This window comes from Crinia signifera, chromosome 1 (assembly GCF_055691185.1).
Source record: "Crinia signifera chromosome 1, ASM5569118v1, whole genome shotgun sequence".
In the NCBI taxonomy this organism is placed as follows: Eukaryota; Metazoa; Chordata; class Amphibia; order Anura; family Myobatrachidae; genus Crinia; species Crinia signifera.
Window position 1 is genome coordinate 205,818,253 of NC_139217.1, and position 26,019 is coordinate 205,844,271.

The 26,019-nt window shown below is 49.4% G+C and overlaps 1 protein-coding gene across 1 annotated transcript in view; it reads left to right on the top strand.

The window, feature by feature from the left end:
* Positions 1-26,019, top strand: part of LOC146064132 (phospholipid-transporting ATPase IC-like) — an 86,514-nt gene that overhangs the window by 15,651 nt on the left and 44,844 nt on the right. The window contains exons 10-11 of the mRNA XM_083177292.1: positions 9,774-9,959; positions 21,050-21,159. Coding sequence (XP_083033418.1) covers positions 9,774-9,959; positions 21,050-21,159 — 296 coding nt within the window. The remainder of the gene's footprint in view (positions 1-9,773; positions 9,960-21,049; positions 21,160-26,019) is intronic.

The following is a 26,019-nucleotide window of genomic DNA, read 5'->3' on the forward strand; positions in this document are numbered from 1 at the left end:
TGGAAAATGTGATCTACTCATATTAATTAAACTTCAATTGTAAAATTAATTCGGAACTGTGCCTAGTGGTAATAACGCCACTTTTTAGAGGCGTTGTGCAGAATCAATTTGCGATAAGGCTGTATTAGAAGCCTCTTATAGCATCTCCCTCCCACTCCTCTATCCCCTTTTGTGTTTGCAATACCCAGGGTAATAGATAGAGATAATCTCGGCCCGTCCCCCCTCCCCCTCGTCCCTGCTGCCAGGGACTGGAATGTACAGCTGGACTTGGAGCACAGGCAGAGGGATTCTACAATAAACAGGGACTTCTGTCTGTGCCCCGTGTCTTGCTGTATATTTCAGGCCCCCATCAGCAGCGACGAGGGGGAGGGAGGGGGGATGGGGAGAGACAGAGCTGACCTGCCCCAAAGTATATTGTAATTTATCAAAAAAAATATACAGAGGAGCATGGTACCTTCTTCTTCGTCCCTTGCAGCTGAAGCAACTCCTGCTGCTTACGGGCAGGTGATTTGGGAGACGCCAGCTGCCCAGTGTGTGGACTCTGCAGAGAACAAGAGAGCAGTAGCCCTGGGGGTGTCAATGGCTGCTGCAGATTTGTGCAGCCAGGACAAGTAAGCAGCAGCCCCAGGGGTGTCAGCACTGCCGGGGACCCATGTGCCAGCAACATGGAAGACACACAGCCACCTATATTGTCTGTCCAATCAGTGTCCAGCATAAGCACAAGCTAACATCAAAGAAGAGCACTTGTAGGCACCGTACCTCGCTCGGCACGCCTGAAGTCTGTCCCACTGGTCTTCGTGGTTCACGGCCCGGAGTCTTCTCTTGCTACAGGGTGGCTACACAAACCAGTCGACACACTTTCACGGTTGATGCTTTATTCTGTCCCTTTAACTAGGGGTGTCAGCTTTTAACTTCGTTCACCCCTTTAAAGGTGGAGAACACAGCATAACAGGGTATAACAATATCAAGGTACAGACATCATAAGCAATACAAACAGGACATTCGCTCTAGAACGGTAATGGCAATTAGTTACTACTATCACCAATACAGCAGTAGTTAGGCCTTTTCTTAAACTCTACGTACTGCAACATGCATATCATGAAATATTAACTTCGCACTACCTAAGTCTATGTACCCGGGTACTATTGTTAGCTAAGACCGGTCAGTCCTCAACAGGAGCCTATGCATAGGACTTAATTATGTCTATGGGTCTGTGTACTTTTATCCTTTGGCCACTGGGTGACAATGTTGCTCCAGCAACCTTTTCCTTTACTCCAGCAAAGTGAAATGACAAATTATGGGCAGTTTAACTTCTAAGGTCCACCCTACAAGATAAGTCTCGCCAATCTACCCGCCGTTGGGTGTCGGTAACGGGGTCCTGATAATAAGGCGCTAGGGAAGGCTTCCGTGGAGTTACCCGCAGCGACAGTAGCTGGGGCCCTTTGGTGACTAACTCTGGGTCAGGGGTAGGGTACCTGTGGCACGATGCCAGCTCCCGCTGGGTGCGAGCAAGTCTTCACCGGTCACAGTGCACCCCGATGGGATTGCTAGTGTGGGCGCCAGGCGTTGCCACACTCCGCTACACTGCACCCCGGCTGTTGTTGGGTCCTCTGTCTGGGCTGCAATTTCTGCTGGGCTCTGCAGTCCTCCCTGCTGCTCCCCTTTCTCCCTCTGCTGCTGAGCGGGCACCTGGTGTTGGGGGATGCTGTATGGGTAGTGCGGCTGGGGGCCTTGTGCTGACCCTCAGGGGGGAAGGGTGATGGCGACTCCCTCTACTGCTGGTGAGCGGTCACTTGGGGCCTTGTGCTGACTCTTTAGGGGGAATAGCCGTCGTCTCCCCCTGCTGTGATGTGCGGGCACGTGAGGGCCTTGTGCTGACTCTTTAGGGGGTTACTCTGCAAGTGGTGCCGCTGGGCGGCCTTAGGCTGACTCAGGGCGGGTTGCTGGCATCTCCCTATCCCTTCCCCTCTCTCTCTTACCCGGTCACTCGTCCCGGAGGACGACGGGGGTCAGCGTAGCTCCCTCTTCTCCCGGCGGTGACGTCACTGCCGCCCCTCTGTCTTCGGCTCCCGGTGTCTGCGTCTCGCCGGCTTCTCTTCTCAGTCAGGGATCCCGCTGCTGGCTCTGCACACATGGCGCCGCTCGTCTCTCTCTCCCCCGTGCTGCCGGTTCCACCCTTCCTCCACGTGAGCTCCTTCTTCTCCTCGCACTCCTCCCGACCCCTTCCGGTCCCCCTGTTTCCTCTCTGGCCCCTGCCTATCCTAGGACAGCCTGACCTGTCCGTCACTTGTTGCTCCCGCCCCCTCCTGCGTTAACCCTGTCAGGAGTGGCCGGGGCTGACGTGCTGGGGTCCGATATGAACCCCTACTGTGCTGGGGCTTACATCCGCCCGTACCTTTTTGTGGGCGTGTCCTCGCGCCACACCACTTCAATCATAAGTCTAGGACAGTCAAAGTCTTTTTGGTGAATCCTAGTATGTTCGCTTAGAAGAACAACCTACCACCAACCATTAACCGTGTCATAAACATCATAACTGATAAACTGAATACAGAAACGTTCAGTACACAAACAGTGGAACAATTTGATTATACTTATATCTTACTCTTGGTACCGGGCTGGCAAGACACCCCTAGTGCTTCTGGCCGAACGCCTGGGCTCCGGGTCCAGTGCTGGCTCTGTGGCTTCAGGAAGGTTCTCATCCTGGGTGCCGGGGTCGGTCTGGAGAATGGCGGACACCCGAGGGGCGGTAAGACAGCTTGCATACAACAAGAGTTCAAAGGGGTTCTGTAGAACATTGGACCCCGGTGAAAGCTCCGCTTTAGGCCTGCCCCAGGGTGGTTCTTCCTCGTCAGTATTTTCGGGTTCCGCAACCCGGCTTGTACAGGGTTTGAGTTGATTCCGGTGGGTCCACTGCAACTGGCCCCCATCTTGTCGTCGAACCTGGTACACTGGGAGGGTCGATTCCGGTTCTCTGGTGACCACGTACGGTAGGGTTCCCACTTACAGCCTGTTATTACTCTTGAATACGAGGCTGCCTACTGACAGGGGGTCCGCTCGAGCGTCTAGATTGTAACTTCTTTTCTGCCGTTCCCGTACTTCTTCCATTCGCTGGTCCATGATGGACCGAGCTTCACTAAGGCGGGTTTGATGTTCTTGAACCCAAGGGGTCCAGCTCTGGCGATCCGGGGGTGGCAGTCGCCCCATTCTTCAAACAGTAGGTAGTATGGAGTATATCCCGACGACGTACGGCAGGTGTTATTGTATATGCAGACAAGTTCCGCTAGTAGGGAGGGCCAGTCACGTCTTTGCTCTTGGGGCAAAGCCCGCAACATGTTAATGAGGGTCCGGTTCATGCGCTCGCACACCCCGTTCCCCTGGGGGTGATATGGCGTTGTGTGTAACTTCTTGCAGCTGTACAACTTGCAGAGTTCGGCGAAGAGCTGCGACTCGAACTCGGGCCCTGGTCTGACAATACTTGACCTGGGAACCCGTAGGGTCGGACGAACGCCTTCCAGAAAACTTCGGCGGTCGTTCTGGCTGTTAGGTCTCGCACCGGTAGGGCCACCGCAAATTTAGTATAATGGTCCACTATGACCAGGGCATACTGGTACCCGGTGGGGCTTGATTCCAGCTTCGCGTGGTCCATGGTGACCAACTCCAAGGGGTATGTTGACACGATGGGATGAAGGGGGGCCTTCTCCATCGCTGTAGCTGGTTGCCGCATGGCGCAGTTTGGACAGGCCTTGCACCAGTCCTCCACGTCCATCCTCAAGTTAGGCCAGTATACTCGGGTCCGTAGATTTGACTCCATCTTTTGGCTCCCGAAATGACCGGAGTGATCATGGTAGGCTCGCAGTACTTCCTCTATTGCTTCCTTAGGAACGATCAGTTGTCGACTAACAACGTGGGTCTTTGGGTCCACATACTTCCGGTAGAGCACGCCTCGATGCAATTCTAGTCGTTCCCTCTGTCGCCATAGTCGGAGCACCTCGGTGGGTGCCCTATCTCACTCCTCTTGCGAGGGGAAGTGTCGGGACCCCAAGTAGCTTTTGACTTGTTGGATGTTTTTCTGGCACTGCTTTTGCCGCTGGGCCCAGTTTTCTTTCCCCTCCCTCTGATCGGTGCTGATGATGGTCGCGTTGGTACAGGGTGGTGTGGGCTGCTTGGATCGACTGGTAAACTGAGGCAGCTCTTCTTGCTCCCATACGTCGAATTCTTCCTCTCCTTCTGGGATGGGCAGACGGGACAGTGCATCTGCGTTTGCGTTGCTGCGTCCGCTCCTGTACTCAATGCTATATTGGTAGTTGGCCAGCCAGGAGGCCCAGCGCTGTTCCAGGGCGCCCAGGCGGGCCGTCGCTTGGTGGGCCAGTGGATTGCAGTCAGTGACGGCTACAAATGAGGTGGCAGCCAAGTAGTCCCTAAACTTCTCCGTCACTGCCCACACCAACGCCAGGAACTCCAATTTGAAGGAACTGTAGTTCGCATCGTTCCGCTCGGTCTTCTTCAGGCTGTGACTGGCGTAGGCGATGGTCCGTTCCTTCCCATCTTGGACTTGCGCCAACACTGCCCCGAGGCCTTGTTTGCTAGCGTCGGTGTACAGACGAAAGGGGATACTGTAGTCTGGGTACACCAACAGGGGGGCTTCTGTCAACACCCTCTTGAGTTGGTCGAACGCCTCCTGTCGACTCTCTGTCCACACCACCGGAATTCTCTTGTTATACCCTTCTTTGGGGATCCCTCTCATCAGTTCAGTCAATGGCGCTGCAACTTTGGCGAAGTCCCGGATGAACCTTCGGTAATATCCCACGAAGCCAAGGAACCGTCGGACATCTTTCACCGTTTGGGGAACCGGCCATCCTTTTGCAGGGCTGACCTTTTCTGGGTCAGGGGATACTCCGTAAGCATTAACAATGTGGCCCAGGTACTGTACTTTGGGTTTCAGGAGGTGGCACTTACTGGGTTTCAACTTCAGCCCGAACTGAATGAGTCATTGAAACACTTCTTGCAGGTGGTCCAGGTGCTCCGTGTAAGTTTCCGAGAATATGATGACATCGTCGAGGTATAGGAGCATGATGTCGAAGTTTCGGTGCCCAAGACAATGCTCCATCACCCACTGGAATATCGCCGGGGCGTTACACAGTCCGAACGGCATGCGATTGAACTCGAAGAGCCCCATGGGTTTGGTGAACGCCGTCTTTCTTTATCGCCTGGACCTGCCAATACCCGCTGGTTAGGTCCAGGGTTGAAAAATACCGGGCTGACCGCAGGGCTGTCAGGGACTCCTCAATCATCTGGATGCGTCAGGCTGTTGAGCTTCCGGTAGTCCATGCAGAACCATAGTTGGCCGTCTTTCTTCCGGACCAGGACCATCGGCGCAGCCCACGGGCTGTGGCTCTCTCATATCACTCCGCTCACCTTCATCTCCTCCAGCATCCGCCGAACGGGTTGGTGTAGTGCCGGGGCTACAGGTCGGTGTCTCTCTTTCACGGGGTGGGCCGTTCCGGTGGGGATTCCATGCCCGATGTCTTCCACCAATCCCAATTCGGTCGGGTCTTTGCTGAAAGCCTCCCCATTATCAATCACCACCCACAGGACCCCGTTCTTCTGTTCTTCAGGGGTAGTCACGCCCCCAATGTGGACTTCTTTCCACCAGATACTGGCTGGGACTGGTTCCTCTCCCTGTTTGGCGGCTATGCTCTGCTGTCGGGCTTGTTCGGGATGAATCACGTCTTGGAACGTCGTCCAGCTCAGCGTTGCTATGGGTTGGTGTTGGTACAGCTTGACTGTGTGATTGTGAGGGTTCAGGACGCGCACCGGGACCCGACCGTGGACGACCGTCACTAAGGCGCTGGCGACCACCACCTCTTGTTGCGCGGTTATGGGGTAAGCCTCGACCAGTGCTTCGTACCTATCGCCACTCGGGCCACAGCGGGCCTTTCCCCAGAGTATCGTCTCTGTGTTGGGGCAGAGCTTGACCGGCCTTCCATCCGTCAAGCGGATCTTCACAATTTCTCCGGTGCCCCTCACAAACTTCTGGTGTCCCTGGAGGACTTTGATGGTTTTCTGTAATGCCCGCTGGCTCGGTGGTTCTGCCGCCGGGAGTCGATTCGGTACTCTTTACTTAGAACGGCGCCCACGATTTTTAACGTGGGCATCGTTAGTAAAAAATCGTGGCCATCTCGGGCATTGAATGCATTAAAAAATCGGGTGCGATGCGACCGACGCGATGCCCGCGATTTCCCATAGGGAACAATGTTAAATGTCTCAATTGACCCAATTTTCCTGTTCAATGCCTCAATTGACCCGATTTTTCCATAGGAAACAATGTTAAATGGCCCACAGAGGCCAAATAGGCACCCTGAAGTGTGAAATGGCCCCCACAATTGTTAACGCCACCCCACGATCAATGTGAACCCGAAGCGTGGCGAGCGCAGCGAGCCCGCGAGGGGCGGCGGTACGCGTCCTACGACCTTTTCATACCCCCACTATCCACGTCGGCGTGGAGTTGAGAATAGAAAGTGTGGCGAGCGCAGCGTGCCACCGAGCCCGAAGCGTGGCGAGCGCAGCGAGCCCCGCGTGGGGACGCGGACAGCTGTGAAGCCCACGAGGGGACGCGGATACCTGTGAAGGTATCCGCGTCCGCTCGCCACGCTTCGGGCTCGGTGGCTCGCTGCGCTCGCCACACTTTCTATTTTCAACTCCACGCCGACGTGGATAGTGGGGGTATGAAAAGGTCGTAGGACGCGTAACGCCGTCCCCCCTTGGGCATTGGAGTTTAAATGGTCGGATGAGGGACAGTTTCTCTCGACGTGTCCGGCATCCTGACAGCGTCGACAGATGGGTCGGCCCTGATGGTCGAACTGGTCGGAGGCTCGCCTCCCATATTCTCGGGGTGGGTCCCATCGATTCCGGCTCGACTGTTGTGTTTCCGTCTTCCATCTGGCCTCCCCGCTGTTTGACGCGGTTTGCCGTGCCAGCTGGCGCATGTCTCGCTGCATTGCAGCCATCCCGAGGGCCAGGTCTTCCACCTGGCGCTGGAGGGATTGGTCTGGATTTCCCGCTGGCTGTTGGCCACTCTGGATGGTCCGGTCTTTCATTCGGCCGCCTTGTTCAGAGCTCGTGGCTATGGGTCCTCGAGCCCCCGCCATCTCCGGATATTCTACTTCGAAGTCAGCGTGATTCCCGATGGTCCGGATGGCGGTGTTCTTAAAGTCGGCAAAGGATTTCCCCGGCATCTGCATCTTTAGGATTCGCAACTGGGTCTTGATTTTGGGGTTCGACGCTCCCTCCACGAACTGGATAGTGAGCGCCTCGTCGCTGTTACGAACCTCGTCTTTGTCAGCCGCTTGGATGAGCTTCAGGGTCTTCTGTAGACTCAGGGCGAAATCCCGGAGGGTTTCACCCGGTCGAGGTTTTCTTCCGTAGAGTTTGGGGCCCAGCAGCAGTCAGTAACAGTATGAGTTGATGGTTAATTGAGAGGGGGAAAGGAATAGATAAAGTGGGTACAGAGAATGATAGGTTGTGGGGGGCACAGGGAAAGGTGAAGTGGGCACAGAAAGAGCTAATGGTGGCACAAGGAAGGCTAAGGGGGCTCTGGGGAGTAGGGGTATCTGTCAGGTGGGGGTAAGGCTACATATCACTGAGAAAATCAACCCCCAGAATGAGGGGACACACCCTGGTGTCCCATCATGTACAGCAGCATCACCCCATGTACTACCGTACTGACCACTGTGCACAAGCTAGAGTCCAACTTCGCCCACATCAGGGCCCGGGTTGCGCTGCAGCTGCCGGAAGTTCCCGTCCGACTCCTCCCTGCACAGCATCGGGCAACTGCCGGTCCTGGAGACAGTACTTGCTGGGGGAGGGGGGCGGAGTTACAAAAGCACCGCACACTGCTTCTGGCTGTCCTTGTCCCGCCGGCGCTGCTACACTGTCAATGTAGACTGTGTGAGCGTCCTGCAGCACTGTACGCGCCGCGGAAGGACAGACACACACAGCAGGAGAGACCCAGCGGCAGCACGCTGCAGTAAGGCACACAGACAGGGGGCGGGGCGGAGCACACAGTAGACAGCCGCGGGGTAATACAAAAACAAAGCTATACAGCTTACAGATGGGCTACGGCTGGGCACTGGGGCCCTTCAGATTGCCGGGGCCCATCACACATGTCCCCCTTGACCCCCCCGTCGCCGGCCCTGAGTATCGGCTCCAGCACCTTAATCCTCTTCTGGGGCTCAAAGCAGAATAGACATGTTATTTATTAATCATTCATTTCTAATAGGCTGCAACTCTGGGTTGAATAATGAATTGGGCTGAACCCTGTGATTTGCTAGATATATTTAGTCTATTATTAACTTATTAATTCACAATTCATGCTAGGATGTTCTCTATTCTCAAATTTATTGGCATGAGGTCTGTGATTGTGAGAACATTTTGCAAACAATTGGAGGCTTGGTTTTCAATAATTTTACCTGTTCTTTTAGTTATAAAAATCAATGATTTATTGTCCACTAAATACTTTAGTATACCCTTCAATGCTCTAATATGTCTTCCACTAAATAACAATTGTTGGTAATCTAGGCCCTTATTCTGAACTGAGCGGTACGGCCCGCGTGCGGCCGTACCGCCGATGTTTTCACTCTGCACATGCGCAGAGGTCAATCTGCGCATGTGCAGGCGAAATCGCCGCACATAAAGTTTCTACGCCGCAAAGGGGGCGTATAGGGGCGTGAGGGGCTTCATACCCTCATTTCCCTATGCATACGCCCCGCGTTTCATGGGCGTTCCCATGCAAACGCGGGGCGTATGCATGGTAATGAGGCTATGACGCCAGTGATGGGGGCGGAAAGCTGACATCGCCGGATGTCAGTTCTCCGCCCCCATACAAGCTTTCACACGGACGATTGTCCGTGTGGTCTCAGCTTGCGGGAGCTGGTGGGGCGTGCGGCCCTGCCTTCGATGGTCGCAGACCATCGAATGCAGGGGGCAGCTCCCACCATGGTGGAGGCGTACGCCCCACCATTTTCATGCGGATCGCCAGCCGTCCGTGTACGGACGGCTGTGGCGATCCGTATTGTGGGCGGGGATTGGTTTGTGCGGCCGGAGCACCGTATGCGGCTCCGGCCGCACAGATCTGAATAAGGGCCCTAGTTATCATCTGTATCTGCCTTAAACCTGTGATTTGCTGTTTGAATAAGTGTGTTAACAATATATTATATGTTGTAGTAGGTTTTAACTTTTAGGCAGTTAGAGATTGCAGCAGTGTACGATTCTGCCCACAGGGCATCTACGCTTTGAGTGGTAGTACCAAATTCTATACCATAGTTACAACCCTGCTGGTGCAGGAGAGGCAGGTGACTGAGGTGGGTGCTACACAGCAGGAGACTGACATCCACCCCGTGGCAGACAAGCACATGCTTGGGCGACCACAACACTGCCAGTCCTGTGCACTGTGAAAACAATGGTGGGTGCTGTGAGGGAGAAAAATGAACTGGAAATTAATGTTATTATGTACAAAAATAGCTAAAAATGTAATAATATTTTATATTTTTCTCAATTTTTAAAAAGTTATAAAAAAAAAAAAACGAAACAATGAAGGTGTTTTTGCCAAAACTCAAAAGAAAAGACAATGATGATTTTCTGTACAACCAAAACAATATAATGTACACACTTTCCTGAGTTTATAAACAATGTGTAAAATATGTATGTTTAACATAAAAAATGTTCCTGACAATTATTTTCTTGTTTACACTATTGTTTTCTTTCTTTTTTAGGAGTCTTATTATACAAATCTGCTTCTCCTGATGAAGAAGCCTTAGTCACGGCTGCCAGAAATTTTGGTTATGTTTTTCTCTCTCGCACTCAGCAATCTATCACAATCAGTGAACTTGGTACAGAAAAAACATACAATATCCTGTCACTGATGGACTTTAATAGTGATCGCAAAAGGATGTCTATTTTAGGTACAGTAAGTATTTGTTACTTGTAGTTCCATGATGTGTGAACAGCGCCGGCCTTAGGCATAGGCAAACTAGGCAATTGCCTTGGGCATTTGGAATGCCTAGGGCCACCAGCAGCTTCTGCTGATATGCAGCATGCCTATCATCTGTATGTGAGTGAGGCTGTATCTGCATATGAAATAGTGTATTCATGGAAATCACTGTAACATAGCATTCTGTATGCAGGTACAGCCACAGTCACACACAAAATATAGGCATGTCACATATCATTTTAATCATAGGAAGCTCATTGTGTGTGCTGGTCGTAACAATGCAAATAATATGAATCTTCAGCAAAAAAGACACCCAACGTTAGCAGAACTGACCAGGAGCTACATGGCCGGTACTTGTTTCCTAGCATGGCCACAATCGCGGGCATCGGGTGTCATTTTTAGTGGTATACGACGTGACCGACGCGATGCCCCCGATTTTCCCATTAAAATGCATTGTAAAATTCAAAATCGCGTCGGTCGCGTCATATGCGGCTAAAAAAGGCTTAAATGGTCCAGACGCGATGCCCCCGATTTCCCCATAGGAAACAATGTTAAATGGCTCAATGTACCCGCGATGCCCCCGATTTCCCATAGGGAACAATGTTAAATGCCTCAATTTCACCAAATCAATGGTAAATGGGCCAGAAAGCCCCAAAAACACCCCAATTCAGTGAAATCTCCCCCCAAAAATAGTTTATGCCACCCCACGATCAACACGAACCCGAAGCGTGGCGAGCGCAGCGAGCCCGCGAGGGGCGGCGGTACGCGTCCTCTGACCTTTTCATACCCCCACTATCCACGTCGGCGTGGAGTTGAGAATAGAACAGTGTGGCGAGCGCAGCGAGCCACCGAGCCCGAAGCGTGGCGAGCGGACGCGGATACCTTCACAGGTAAACGCGTCCCTTCGCGGGCTTCACAGGTATCCGCGTCCCCTCGCGGGGCTCGCTGCGCTCGCCACGCTTCGGGCTCGGTGGCTCGCTGCGCTCGCCACACTATTCTATTCTCAACTCCACGCCGACGTGGATAGTGGGGGTATGAAAAGGTCGGAGGACGCGTACCGTCGCCCCTCGCGGGCTCGCTGCGCTCGCCACGCTTCGGGTTTGCGTTGATCGTGGGGTGGCGTAAAATAGTTTTGGGGGGGACAATTCACTGTTCAGGGGTGTTTTGGGGGGTTTATGGCCCATTTAACATTGTTCCCTATGGGGAAATCGGGGGCATCGCGTCGCGACCATCGCACCCGATTTTTTAGTGCATGCGATGGCCGCGATGCCCCCGATTTTCCCTCACGATGCCCACGATCATGATCGTTGTGGCCGTGCTAGGAAACAAGTACCACATGGCCTATTGAGTCAAGATGTATGAGGAAACAAGCACAGGCAGAGGTCACAGTGTTAGCGGCTGTGCGAGTGCTGTCTGCGGGTGGGTTGGTTGTGCAATAGTGTTTGGCATATGTGTAAGGAGCATTGTATGTGTCATGTATAAATGCATTAATAATGTGCGACATATGTATGTGTAACATGCATTATGTGTGTCCTGTGTATAAGGGCATTAATAATGTGCAACATATGTGTAATGGGCATTATGTGTGTCATGTGTATAAGGGCATTAATAATGTGCAACATATGTGTAAGGGGCATTATGTGTGTCATTATGTGTATGAAGGGCATTAATAAAGGTTGGCATAATGTGTAAGGGGCATTATGGTTATAAGGACATTAATAATGTGTGTCATGTGTGAGGGGCATTACTGTGTGGTATTATCAGGGGTGCCGAGAGAAAGGGGTAGGGGGTACAAATTACCCAGGCCAAAGTCTGATGGAAGGGCCCAGTGGGGGCCCCGGGCCTCATCCCCTTAAGTGACAGCAGCAGCTGCAGCTCTTCTCCTCTGCCTAGCACACACTGCTTTGTGCTGGGTTGCAGTGTGGCCATTGAGGTGCTTAAAATACAATATTTTCTCAGGATATTTTTCTAAGGGTATAATGTGAATAATTTGAGGAGTAATGTATATAAGGTAAAGTGGTACTACTGTGTGATGTAACGTGAATAAGGGACACCATCGCATGATATAATGTGAATAAAGTTGCACTACTGTGTGGCATAATTTGAATTGGGGGTACTATTGGGTGGCCATGCCCCTTCCCAGCAAGAACACACCCCTGCTGGGCTGCGCACCGAATGTGTGCACTGTTTCTATTTAACAGGTAGGAGTACCAAAATGATGACTGCTATGATGAGGGTTGATGGTGCTGGGAAAGGGGAGCAGGGTCAGAGGCGGAACTAGTGGCGGTGCTAGAGGGCACCAGTCAAAATCTTGCCTAGGGCATCATTTAGGCTAGGGCCTGCTCTGTGTGAAGACATGCATAAAAGTATGTACATAAAAAATATGGTGTATGAAATATGCAGCTTAAAAACTAAAAGATTAAGGGACCTTTTTTATTATCTAAAAAATGCAGTAAAATGTAAGAAAAGGCCCTTTTATCTGAATGTTGCCATATTTGAGTATAATGGCTAATTAGAAAGGAATGTCAAAGCATAAATCTACAATATTTGCAATGATATGCCTGCCAAGCTTGCAAAAGCAGAGCCTGATACAGGGATGCATGCAGTGCAGAAGTAGTGATTGTAGTGATTGTGTGGTGATTTTTGCTACTGTGCATGCCAAACAACACTAGAACGCCTTTATTGCTAATCATGTATGTATATGCAGCTAAATACGAAATCGCTATTTCTTGAGATGGCTTCCATGATCCCTGGGTGTTATAAGGTTGAGACAAGAAACTGCCTTAAAGCCAGGGTTGCCTACCCTCTCGGAATGGCGGGCTAACCTCCCTGAAAATTGGGTCCCCCTCCCGCCCCCCCGGAAAGGTGGGCTCCCCTCCCAGATACCGCCGGACACCCCCCCCCCCACACACACACACACACACATCTCCCCCACGACAGCGTTAAATTACTACAATTAGCAGCTTTTTGGGGGAGGGGCATGGCGCTAAATATGCAAATCATATAATTTAAGCCCCAACCCCTCCTTGAAGACCCGCCAATACCAGGATTTGCCATACTTGGGGTGGGACTTGATGACATCTACATCAAGCCCCGCCCCCAGAAGTGCTGCTGACAGTCTCCTCTCTGGGAAGAAGGGGCCTATGTGCAAACTACTGACCATGTAAAATCCTTGTCCTTGCTGCTGAAAAACATCCCCACAGCAGGATTCTGTTCTTGGGATGTGTCAGGGCTCAGGTCTCTGGTGTTCCCGGCTGTGGCAGCAGTGGCCCAGTGGTGGATGCTGGGAACTGAAACACAGGAGGCTTTAGATAAGTTCATAGAAGGATCACTGACACTGCGGGCACAGCTAGATGGGGGAGTTGACGAGACCCAGAGGTGCGTAGTCTAACACCACCAATGGTTTTCACCAGGGACCCCCGCAAGGAGGTTTGGACTCCGCTTCGCTCAGTGTCGAGGTCGTGGCCCTCTGACCTGAGTTCCCCACAGCTAACTGGTCAGTAATGGGAGATGGGCAGTGACTAGTGACAGTGAGCATGAAACTTGGAGCTTTGGTCTGCGCTGGCCTCGAAGGCCGGAGAGATGACAGTGGCTTGGGAGCCGATGATTAGTCGACGGCCTGGCAGACGAAAAGGAGAGTTGACAGCCTGGGAGCTGGCACAGCACTGTAGATGGCCTGGGAGCTGAAAGGAGTGTTGATGACCTGGGAGTCGACACGGCACTGTAGACAGCCTGGGAGCCAGAGGGAAGTCGACGGCCTGGGAGCCAGAGGGGTATTGACGACCTGAGAGTCAACGGAAGCTTGTTGACGACCTGGGAGTCGACACAGGAGTTGATGGCCTAGGAGCCGACATGGCTGTTGAAGACCTGGGAGTCAACAGGAGCTTGTTGAAGACCTTGGAGTCGACATGGGCAATTCAGGAACTGCAGAGTAGACACTTGTGACGACTTGGGAGTCACAGATGGTATGGCCCTTTGAGGGCAGCAGTAAACTCTGCTGAGGGATGCTGTAGTGCTCTATCCTCTTCCCTTGGGAGCTGGAGATGGTAGACAGTGAGGAAGGTAACCTCGCAGGTGGGGAGAGCCAGGGAGCTTTAATATCAGCAGCAGATGACAGCAGCAGATTGTACAGGGTAACCACAGGGACTCTGAACAGGATCCTGGAGGCTTGGATAGCTATGGACTGGATATACACAGGAATCAGAGAAGTTGTTCAAGGCAGGGAAAATGGGCCAGAGGCCTCAGCTATATCCCCCCTGCTGGCCTGTGATTTGCTGCAAGCCGCAGAAGCAATTAAGTCCAGCAAGTACCTGTGCACACCTTTGGTCAAACAACAGCTCAATAGGGTTGAGATCTGGTGATTGCGCTGGCCACTTCATTACAGACAAAATACCAGCTGCCTGCTTCTTCCCTACATAGTTCTTGCATAATTTGGAGGTGTGCTTTGGGTCATTGTCCTATTGGAAGAGAAAATTGGCTCCACTCGTGCGCTATCCCCGGGTTTGGCACAGCATTTCACAATAGAGTGATAGCCTTCCTTTTACAAAATGACTTTTAGCTTGTACAAATTTCCCACTTTACCTACACCAATGCAGCCCCAGACCATCATATTCCCCCACCATGCTTGATTGATGGCGTCAGGCACTATTCCAGCATCTTTTCACTTGTTCTGCGTCTCACAAACATTCTTCTGTGAGATCCAAACACCGCAAACTTTGATTTGTCTGTCCGAAACACTTTTTTCCCCAATCTTCCTCTGTCCAACATTTGTGTTCTTTTGCCCATATTAATGTTTTCCTTATATCAGACAGTCTCAGATATGACTTTTCCTTTGCCACTCTGCCTAGAGGGTCAGTATCCCGGAGTCACCTCTTTAGATGTTGACACTGGCTTTTTGCGAGTACCATTTAATTAAGCTGCCAGTTGAGGAACTGAGGCATCTATTTCTCATACTGTACTTGTCTTCTTGCTCAGTTGTGCACTGGGGACTCCCAATTCTCTTTCTACTATGCTGTTCTCTAAAGGTAGTAGTACACACCGTTGTAGGAAATGTTCAGTTTCTTGCCAATTTCTCACATGGAATAGCCTTCATTTCGAAGAACATGAATACACTGTCGCGTTTCACATGAAAGTTTACTGTTTCTTTCCATTTTGTGAGTATAATGGAACCCACAAATGTGATGCTCGAGCTACTCAACTAGCTCAAAGGAAGGTCAGTTTTATAACTTCTCTAATGATCAAACCCGATTTCAGCTGTCTTAACATAATTGGTTATGGTTAGTCTTCTATCACAATTAGCAAACACAATGTACTATTAGAACATTGGAGTGATGCTGGCTGGAAATGGGCCTCTATGCACCTTTGTAGAGATGTTTTTAATACTGTATGTATATAAGCATTATTTCTGCCAGTAATATATATATATATATATATATATATATATATATATATATATATATATATATATATATACATACATACATACATACATACATACAGGTCAGCTGCAGTACTCATCTTACAGGGACCATTGCTGTAATTCTACAAGTCACTCAAAGTACTTATTTACCATTTATGAAAGTCCTTTGAGCGCCGTCTATACCACTACCTCTGATCTATTTTCATCTGGAGGGCATCAGCTCAGATGTATATCTCAGCTGTATATAGCTGTAGCTCAGCTGGATCGGAGTGCCGGATTTTCTCTATATATACTTATACCTATATAGTGAAGCTGAGTCTTTCACCCTAGGACCAGCAGTCAGGAGCCCCGCAGCCAACATTTGTGGATAACCTTGTGCTCCGCAAAAGCATATTCCACACATTGCTTTTTAGGAATACTTCTGAAGGTTCCTTTGAAACTTGTCTTTATGAAGAAGAGGCATGGTCGGACTGGACCACAAGAGAAAGCCCTGATGGCCCCACAACTGGACCCCACAACCTGTAGGCCCACATCCTTCTCTAAATATCATTTTCTAGACTGTGTGCTTGCATTTTACATTATAGATATGTTACATTAAACGGAACTTGTTTCCTAGAACGGCGCCCATCGCGGGCATCGCATGTACATCGCATGCCATTATAATGGCATGCAATGCGACCGATGCGATGTCCGCGATTTTACATAGAAATGCATGGTAAAATGTAAATTGCGTCGGTCGCATCGCATGCGGCCAAAAAATTGCATGCGATGCGACCGACGCGATTACCGATTTTACATAGGGAACAATGTTAAATGGCCCAATTGACCCGATTTCACATAGGGAACAATGTTAAATGGCCCACAGACCCCAAATAGCCACCCTGAAGTGTGAAATGGCCCCCTCAATTGTTAACGCCACCCCACGATCAACGTCAACCCGAAGCGTGGCGAGCGGCAGCGGTACGCGTCCTCCGACCTTTTCATACCCCCACTATCCACGTCGGCATGGAGTTCAGAATAGAAAGTGTGGCGAGAGCAGCGAGCCACCGAGCCCGAAGCGTGGCGAGTGGACGCGGATACCTGTGAAGCCCGCGAGGGGACGCGTAAAGCTGTGAAGGTATCCGCGGGGCTCGCTGCGCTCGCCACGCTTCGGGCTCGGTGGCTTGCTGCGCTCGCCACACTTTCTATTCTCAACTCCACGCGGACGTGGATAGTGGGGGTATGAAAAGTTCGGAGGACGCGTACCGCCGCCCCTCGCGGGCTCGCTGTGCTCGCCACGCTTCAGGTTTACGTTGATCGTGGGGTGGCGTTAACAATTGGGGGGGCCATTTCACACTTCAGGGTGGCTATTTGGGGTCTGTGAGCCATTTAACATTGTTCCCTATGTGAAATCAGGTCAATTGGGCCATTTAACATTGTTCCCTATGAAAAATCGCGGTAATCGCGTCGGTCGCATCGCATGCGATTTTCTGGCCGCATGCGATGCGACCGACGCAATTTTTTTCCTTGCGATGCCTAAGATCAATATCGTGGGCGCCGTTCTAGGAAACAAGTACCCATTAAACTGCACAGGACTATGGTGTATATTTTATTTCTGTAAAGACTGTTCATTCAAGAATTTTGTAGAAATACAAAATACAATACAATGTATAAACAATTGGAGGGAGGGTAGACAAAAGAAAAAAGGTGAACAAGGGAATAAAGGGAGGTAGTACAGCACTAAATATAAAATAATCATGTAAAAACAATCAAATAGCAGAAATCTTGTAATAGTTAAAGTAAACTTTGTGATTTTCTTTTTTAACCATCTCAAGGTACCATCCGAGCAAGCAATTACAAATAGAAGGGGAAAAAAATAATTAGGTTAAGCATTAAGATCTTTCTAAAACCAAATGTCATAGGAGGAGGGGCTTTATGATAGGCTAACCAAGGGACCTTTGTCCAGGGGCGAATTTAGGGGTCAGGCCGCCCCTAGGCACAACATTTTTGTGTCCCCCCCTCCCCCTATTTTAATGTAAACATATATGTATATACATTGTTATTTATATATTTCATAAAAATGTACTAGCGTGTGATGTAATGTGCATGGCAGAGTGGGTGGGCAGTGGCGGGTGATGAGCGGCGCTGCCACCGACATATGATAATTCATGTCTGCGGCGGCGGCGCTCGTCACTCGCTGCTGCCCACTCGCTGTGCCATTTAACAGAATGTCAGCCTGCATGCCGCCCTTAATTGGTGCCGCCCTGAGGCCGGTGCCTCACGGGCCTAGGCACAAATCCGGCCCTGCCCATGTCTCAGTAAAGGAAGATGTAATATTGTCAGCTTCTGTATACTAGAGATAAATTCCATATGATAGGTGTCCCAAATAGCTGCCATCATAGCTGACATAGAGGGGATTGTATGGGGTTTCCAGTGGGATGCAATTTTGCATTTCAATGCGATGGTGATATGCCAAATACGTTTCTGAGTGGGTTTTGTTATATCAGGGATGTATCGTGGAAATGGGGAGAACGAAGTGGAGAAGGGAACGTCTACATTAGTGAGACGTGAGCTCAACCTACGCAGTACTTTCCATAATGGATCTATTTTGTTACAACTCCAGAAGATAACAAGCAGGTGCCTCTCAATCCACATCCCCTCCAGCATAAGTCTTAAAGTGTTGGGATAAGCGCGATTTAAGCACGTCGGAACCAAGTACCAGCGCACATAGATCTTAAATGAGTTTTCTCTATGCCTAATTGTGGTAGATGAGGAGACTTTAAAGGTGCGGAGCGACGGGGCAGTGCGATGAGATGCGCACTACCATGCACAGCACATAAAGTATGTGCTGCCCGTGCTGTTTGAACTAGATTTCATCGCATCTAGTTCAAAATGCATTGTGCTGTAACCCATCGCATGCATTTTAAATTAGATACAATCCAGTTCAAAAGACAGAGTTATCGCTCCGTGTATGGGCACCTTAAGTTCGGTCTAATCTGTTCCCAAATGTCAGGTCCTAGATTTTTTTGAAAGTCAGTCCCCCAGACCATTTCCTGTAAAGTTAAAGGGGGTACATTATGCTTAAGTAGTAGGCAATAGAGCGTCGAGATGAGACCCTCTGAGGAAGTGCGAAGTGAGCATAGAGATTATAGGGTAGTCTTAACTAAGGATCCATTAGATTGTAGAAATGCTGAGTGGAGGCTATGAAGCTGCAGATATTGGAAAAAGCACTGAGAGGGTAAGTTGAATCTATCCTGTAAATCCGGGAAAGATGGGAAAGAACGTGAAGGAGCAATATCAGTGTTAAAAAGTATGTCTGTCTTTACAAATAAGGAAAGCCGGATTGTCCCAGAGGGGGAGGAGGGCAGGAGGAGGAAAAAGCAATGAATAGGACTTACAGTAGATAGTCTGTACCAGAGGGATAGAGTGAAGGTGATAGAGTGAAAAGCCCATACACCTGGAGGTCTTGTCTTTTTAGGGATCCAAAGAAGAGAGGAAATAGAGAGCATTTGAACAACTTCTGAGTCTAATTGAATCCAGGGATGTAAGTCAGAGCTGGAAATCCAAAGAACAGCTTGGAGAGATAAGCAGCATAAAAAATATAGTTTTGGACTATGGTGTATTTTCTACAGTGTATTGCTGTTAATAATCTGTTACCTTATCATGCATGCACTAGCAGTATTTACTATATATATATATATTTATTAAGGGGCCCAGATCATGCACTCTCTGCCCACACCACAATGCATGGGCCTCTACAACATTTTTTTACCTGGTGGGCTCTTTATGCTGTCCACCAAGAATGGGGCATGTGCGCATGAGACAGTTGTGCGCCTCATTTTCGGCAATATGACGTGCAAGCGTATAAGACTCTTGCATGTCACCATCTCCACCGTCCACCAGCTTTCCCGATATGGCTGGCGGAAACAACAAAAGCGGTTCCATCTGTATATACATACCGTACATGTAATGTTGTGGGTAATATATGTGCTGGATGCCTTCTAAGATGATCAGCAGCACCGCTGTATTTGACTAAACTTCTGCTGCACAGGACTCACTGCACAGCACTCAGCATAGCTATCCTCTATGAGCTGGTGGTTGTTTAACTATGGCTTTTTTATTTTAAGTACTGCATTCAGCCTGCGCTGCCATCCTGTACCTAATTTCTTCCCCTGCCCATACCTCATCTCCCCTTCCACTGCCAGTGCCTATGGTTTGGACTATGAAGGGGGAGGAGCCAGTCTGGCTAATCCAGCCTCTGCTCTCCCCTCTCTCTGACACAGCGTGAAAAATCGAAGAGTGTTGCTGCGGCTGGCGCTGTGCAGGAGACTTGGGGCTGCCAGCGCTGATTACGCAGAGACCGCTGATGTGCAGACCCCATTCCACTGAGGGGATCTGCTCTGTGGTGACCCTGCGCCACTGAGGGGACCCAAGAGCTGGTGCCACTGATGGCACCCGCCTCTTCTAAGGAGACCTGGCACTCGTTTACCCACCACTGGAGGTAACAACTTATACTCAAGGATTGGGAGAAGAACAGTAACCTGTAAATGGCTGGTTAAACTCACACACATCTCCCCTCTCTCTCTCTTTTTGTTCTCTGTCTTGCACTCTCTCCCCTGCAGCCCCCTTTCTCTCATGTTTTCTCGTTCTTTTACACTCTCTTATCTCGCCTTCCCTCTCATTCTCCAGGACTATGTAAAAACCGGACCCGGACTAGACCACGGACCGCCGGACTGGACATCAAAATCTTCAGTCCAGAGCTTGTAGTGTCTGGGGGGGTGTGATTTCATGAGCGACATGGGAAAGGGGAGATTACAGCCTCCCTGTGTGGTCCGGACCATCTGTTTTTTTCTGCATGCCCGGATCATACAGGGAGGCTTTATTCTCCACCTCCTCCTCTCCCTGGTGACAGGTGTCACAGGCATCCCCCCGGAGAGGACGCTATAAATGCAGAGTTTGATGTCCGGTCTGGCGGTCTTGTCCTGGTCCGGTTTTTACCCATACCCTGATTCTCCCCCTCCCTCCCCCTTCTCACTCACCTCCCCTTTGCTCTCTCTCTCTCCACTTTTTTGCTCACTCTCAAGCACTGCGGTGAGGGGGCATACACTTTTTTCCCAGGGGGGGAACTAATTTTATAGTTACGCCACTGAGTAAGCACCACCTGCAGCATACCCACACCCACCCTCCCACACCCACAGCACCACCTGACACCCTCCCCCAACTGTGGCCACCCCACATCTGACACTCCCCCACCCATGGTACTAATTCACCCACCCACGGCCCCCCCACATCTGGGCCTCCTAATCCCTTACACCCGAACCCAGCTGCCCCAACACTACTCCAGCCCATCCCCCACCCACAGTGGTAGATGCTTGATAGTACAATCACAGGCATCCAAGTGCCGCCCCCAAACATGTGCCGCCCCTAATGGGAAATTCGGCACTGACGATCTAGTGTACCTTTTAGCCACGTCTTGTCTAGATGAATTGTCAATTTACCTATTAATCTAATTTATTAAGTAATTTATAAATATGAAATGACAGATCTCTAATTGTACTTTTGAATTTTTTTTCCCCTTAGTCAGTGATACAGTATCTTCTGATAACTACTTTATATTTGAGTAACTTGAATATAATTACTTATATTATTATTATTTTTTACAGTAAGAGATGAGGAAGGAAAAATAAAACTTTACACTAAAGGAGCAGATAGTGTCATACTACAACGTCTACATCCCAGCTGTGAGACTGATGTGCTCATGAATGCCTTAGACGTAAGTACGCTACCAATCGCCATTTTACACATATCTGTCATACTGTACAGAAGCTCAACTCATACTGCAGACCAATATTTATCTTCTATAATAAATGCACCTTATTATAATTCAGTATTTTAATAATATGCAATTATAGCAATTGATAAGGGGAAATATCTATAAGGCCACATGGGTCATGTACAGCAAATTTACAAATATAACTAGTGTTCCTTCTAGGAACCAAACAGGGCAGGGTGCTGGAGGGGCGGACCGGGCACGCCAATGTCACTAAAGGGGGCGGGCCTGGGTAGCCACGTCACAAATGGGGGCGTGCCCGGGCCGCCGCGCCATAAATGGGGGCGTGCCCGGGCAGCCGCTTCTCTGAAGGGGGCATGCCTGGGCCGCCGCATCACTGAAGGGGGCGTGCCCGGCCGTAACTACGTCCCCGAGCTTCCGGGAAAGCGCAGTGCACCGCAATATATGGCGGCGCTGGGCTCCACCGGTGCACTCCAGCGGGCAGGCAGCAGGCTGTTTTAGCGGGGCGCTGCTAGAGAGGCAGGGCGCATTCTACCCTTTAAAAACCGGGCAGGGCAGGGCACAGTGCCCCGCTAAAACAGCCTAGCGGGAACACTATATAACTGGAAAAGAAGTATTGTAAGAAATAAGGTTTGGGGAGTGGAGCGTATAAGAGGAGGATCGTGGTCAGGGGCTTCACATTGGACATACAGTACTATAATGTGGCATGCATATGCTATTAGAATAGAATAGAATCAACTTTATTGGCCATGTATGCTTGCGCACACTAGGAATTTTTTGTGGATTTACAGTGCAGCATCAAGCAGGGATGAAGGGGGGGTGAAGGCATTACATACATTACATTAAGACATTACATGTGGGGAACACATACCCGCCGAGCTGCACAGCACCTAGGCAGCCATCAGCGGCGCCACTGGTCGCTGCAACAACCAGGAAGGTAACATTAAGCAGAGACAGTACAGTTATCACATAGGGAGCACATACCGGCCAAGCTGAACAGCGCCTAGGCAGCCATCAGCGGCGCCACTGGTCGCCGAAACAGCCTGGTAGGTAACAATACAAGCAGAGACAGTACAGTTATCACACATGGAACATATTTGGCTGAGCTGCACAGCTCCTAGGCAGCCATCAGCGGCACCATCTTGATCATGCTGCTCAAAGGCAGCAGTAATAATATTATTTTCATGGCAACTGAAGCATGAGTTCGACCGGATGTAGCACTTTTCTTCCAAAGCTGGCACACCCTGCCAGCTTGTTGTTGGAAGGGTGTGCAACTAGTGATGGTACAGCATACAGGCTTTGCAAACAGTGGTTACGGAGGTACATGGTACAAATCATTGTAAAGAAACAGTAAACAAATAAAGTAATACATAGCTTTCATCAGCTTAGAGGCTGAGAGAGATGGTAATTGGTGAAAAATAAAATGATGCCATGTGCTGGTGTAAGTCCAAATCCAGTCCAAACTCCAGTCAAACTCATGCTTCAGTTGCCATGCTTACGATGCAGGCTAAGATGCAGGCAATCCTTTAAGCTATTAGAAACCATGGTAGATAATAACACAGTATCCAGACCACGTGCGGCCAACAATGGAAAGCAAGAAAGAACAAGTAATGATGCACAATGAATAAATGGTGTTGCACTGCAGGTGGGCAGATGTAAAATGTGCAGAAAGATTTAAATGCATTATGCATTAATAGATACATCCCAGGACAACTCTGCTGATAAAAGCTGTACCTGTTCTGATTTCTGGGTTTAGGAATAGGAGTTATATTGTACATGCATGGCAATCAGCCTGCACAGGCATAGTCCTCAGGGGCATGGAGAGGATAATTCAGATCCCTATCCAGGAGTTTTAGGTCTATAGAAGTAATTTCCTATTGTGCACAGGCTCCAGAAATGTATGCATTCCGGCCAGCAGTTTGGCTTTAAAAAGCCTCTTACTTATTTACAGGCTTGTTGGTTTTTTGAAAGTATGTGGGCAGGCACTGCCGGGGACACGCAGCTTGGACGTCCAACTACACTTTCCCTACAATACCTGGGTGTCTTCTTGTTGGGTCAGTGTAGTGTCCGTTCCAGTCTTGGTTCTGCGTTCTCCGTCTCCCAGTTGACGCGATGCTCCCCTGTAGTGAGGTCAGAAGTTTGGATTGTGTACTTCCGGGTATCAGTACGTGACTCCCGACGCTTCACCACCAACGCGTTTCGAGTATGAGCTCTTTGTCAAGAGTCCCCGGCATCGCCTGCCCGCATACTTTCAAAAAACCAACAAGCCACTAAAGGGCTGTAAACACGAACAGGCTTTTTAAAGCCAAAGTTTTTACTCAACCACCCCTGCACCCCTTCCCTCCCCCTTCTTTTACAGGCAAGCACATTCATTGTTATTTCCACTACAAGCGCTCCTTTCTCCATATTTATACATTGAAATCTCCCATTTTGGGTAATTTCTTTTAGGGTTAATATATTCCACCCAGGGTAATCCTACGCAGAGCGCCTAAAATGGCTGCCGTACCTGGTACCTTATTAGGGTGGAGTACACAACCCATTGAAGTTATTATCCAAAATGCTGCACCACTTCTGCATTATGCTTAATGTATGCTCAAGGGTTTCTTTTGTCTGTGACTTGTCTGTTACTGTACTACCTACATCCTCTGTATTGTGATCATTGTTATAAAGTCTGTAAAGCGCCTTGAGTCCTGTTGGAGAAAGTGGCTACATAAATTAAACTTACTTACTTACTCCCTTCACTGGCTGCCCATATAATGGGAATCATTTTCAAGATTACTTTACTGAGTTTCAAAGCCCTGCAGTACATGACCATGGCCCAAGGCTGAAGCAGCTTCTGATTCCATACTGTCCCACATAAGAACTGCAAACTGTAGATGAAGGACTTTTGGAAGTACCTAGAATCTCCCGTAATTCATCTGGGGTCAAGCTTTAGCCATACGGCTCAGATTCTATGGAACTCAGGGGTAGTTTTATTAATCCTGCTGTAAGGAACCTTATGGGCGCAGGTTCGCTTCACCACTTTATCGTGGTGAAGAGAACCTGACTTTCCCCGAATCTACTAATGTTTGTGTGCACATTATGGGAGTGCGTTATCCCCTCCTGCCAGGGATACGCTTCCTCCCATAATGAATGCTCTGTAGGCGTGCGGCGACGTCTTCTGCGCATGCGCCGGATAACTTGGTCTCGCTTTGTGTACCCGGCGCATGCACAGTTTTCTGCTTGCTGGTCTCCGGCGTCTTCAAATTCAAACTGCACATGCGCCGGGTAATGTTCGCCGGGGATGCTGTGTACCCGGCGCATGCGCAGTTTGAATTTGAAGACGCTGGAGACCAGCAAGTGTCGTGGGAACTTCATAGAGGAGACCCGCAGCGCCAGAAAATTCTGGCGATAAGGGCAGCACCCCAGAGACGCACGAAGGGCACATAAAGAAGAATCATAAATTTGGTATGGCTAATGCGCTCTGTACTAAAACTAGTACATGCGCTAAGTCCCCGCCCCTGAACCGCTGCCATTAATGTACCCGCACAGCGGGTTTGATAGATCAGGGGATGCGCTATCCCCTGCTTTAGCGCACGGGGATAGCGCATGTACCCCACTTCACCTGTTAATAAATCTACCCCTCACTTCCCCCCACAGTTCAGGGGCCACCACTCTAGAATCCTTCAGAAACACTTTCCTGTTTACTCAAGCATTTCTGGAATTCCTTTAATTATAGTTTATGAAAAGCTTTTCCATACTTCATTGTTCCTGTACTGTATTACATTCATTCTATCTATTAAGCGCCTTGAGTCCTATTGGCAAAAGAGAGCTATATAAATAAAATTATTATTAGTATTATTACAAATATAATAAGTAAGTTCTAACAGTTCTCATAACATTGGAACATGTACTAATGGACTTAAAACTGGCTTGACAGGCGGTATTTTTAATGAATTGTATTGTTAGAAATAGTCGCTGGATTGTCAAATCCGTGGCCGTTTCTGACTATCAGCACCTGTTTTCGTGGATGCCGCCAAATGGAGTCCACATTGAATAGGGCGAATGACATTTGACCTAATAATATCGGAAGCGCATGCTTTTTCGCCCGGCTAAAATAGCCTGGCCCCAGGTCTCGCAAGAATCCGACGCTGGATGATGATGTTTTAGCCTCGATTTGGACTCGGAAAGATAGCAGGAACCGGCGAACTCCTCGGATCCGGCCTCGGATCAGGTAAGTTCGTGGGGGTTCAGATCTCTAGGATCCGAACTCGCTCATATCTAATTGCTAGTAACTTTGTGTGTGGAGTTTGTATGTGCCATTTGAAAGTTTTTAAGTGAAAGTAAAAATGGCAGGTATGTGTGTGTATAACAGTGTAAATAGAAATATAATTGAAAACATCCTTTGTTTTGGTTTGAAAAATGTTGGGGAGCAATGCGAAAGAGAACAATAGTGGGGGTTTGACTTTAGGGTGGTGGGTTAGAGGGGGTAAGAAAAATGGGGGAAAATAAATAAAAGGGAGCTCACTGTACATCTAAAACGAAATTGGGCCAGAGCAGTATCTCGGTAATAAATTCTGACTTCTTGGTAAAAACAAATGAATTTTATGACTTTGTATTGTCCTTTTTGTGTGTTTAACTAAAGACTATATGGGCCAAGTGGTTCTTATGTGCTTTCAAATTCTGCTGTGCATAATCATTTGCACCTTCAGGGACAGCTCACACTAATGCTGTATACACGTGGTGCGATTTGGACTATCGATTTTGACTATATAGTAAAAATTGCATAGCATATAGTGCAAATCGCACTGCGCTGTGCAGCACCCAATACTGATTGGATCCCAATGTGCAGTCCCAGGGCAG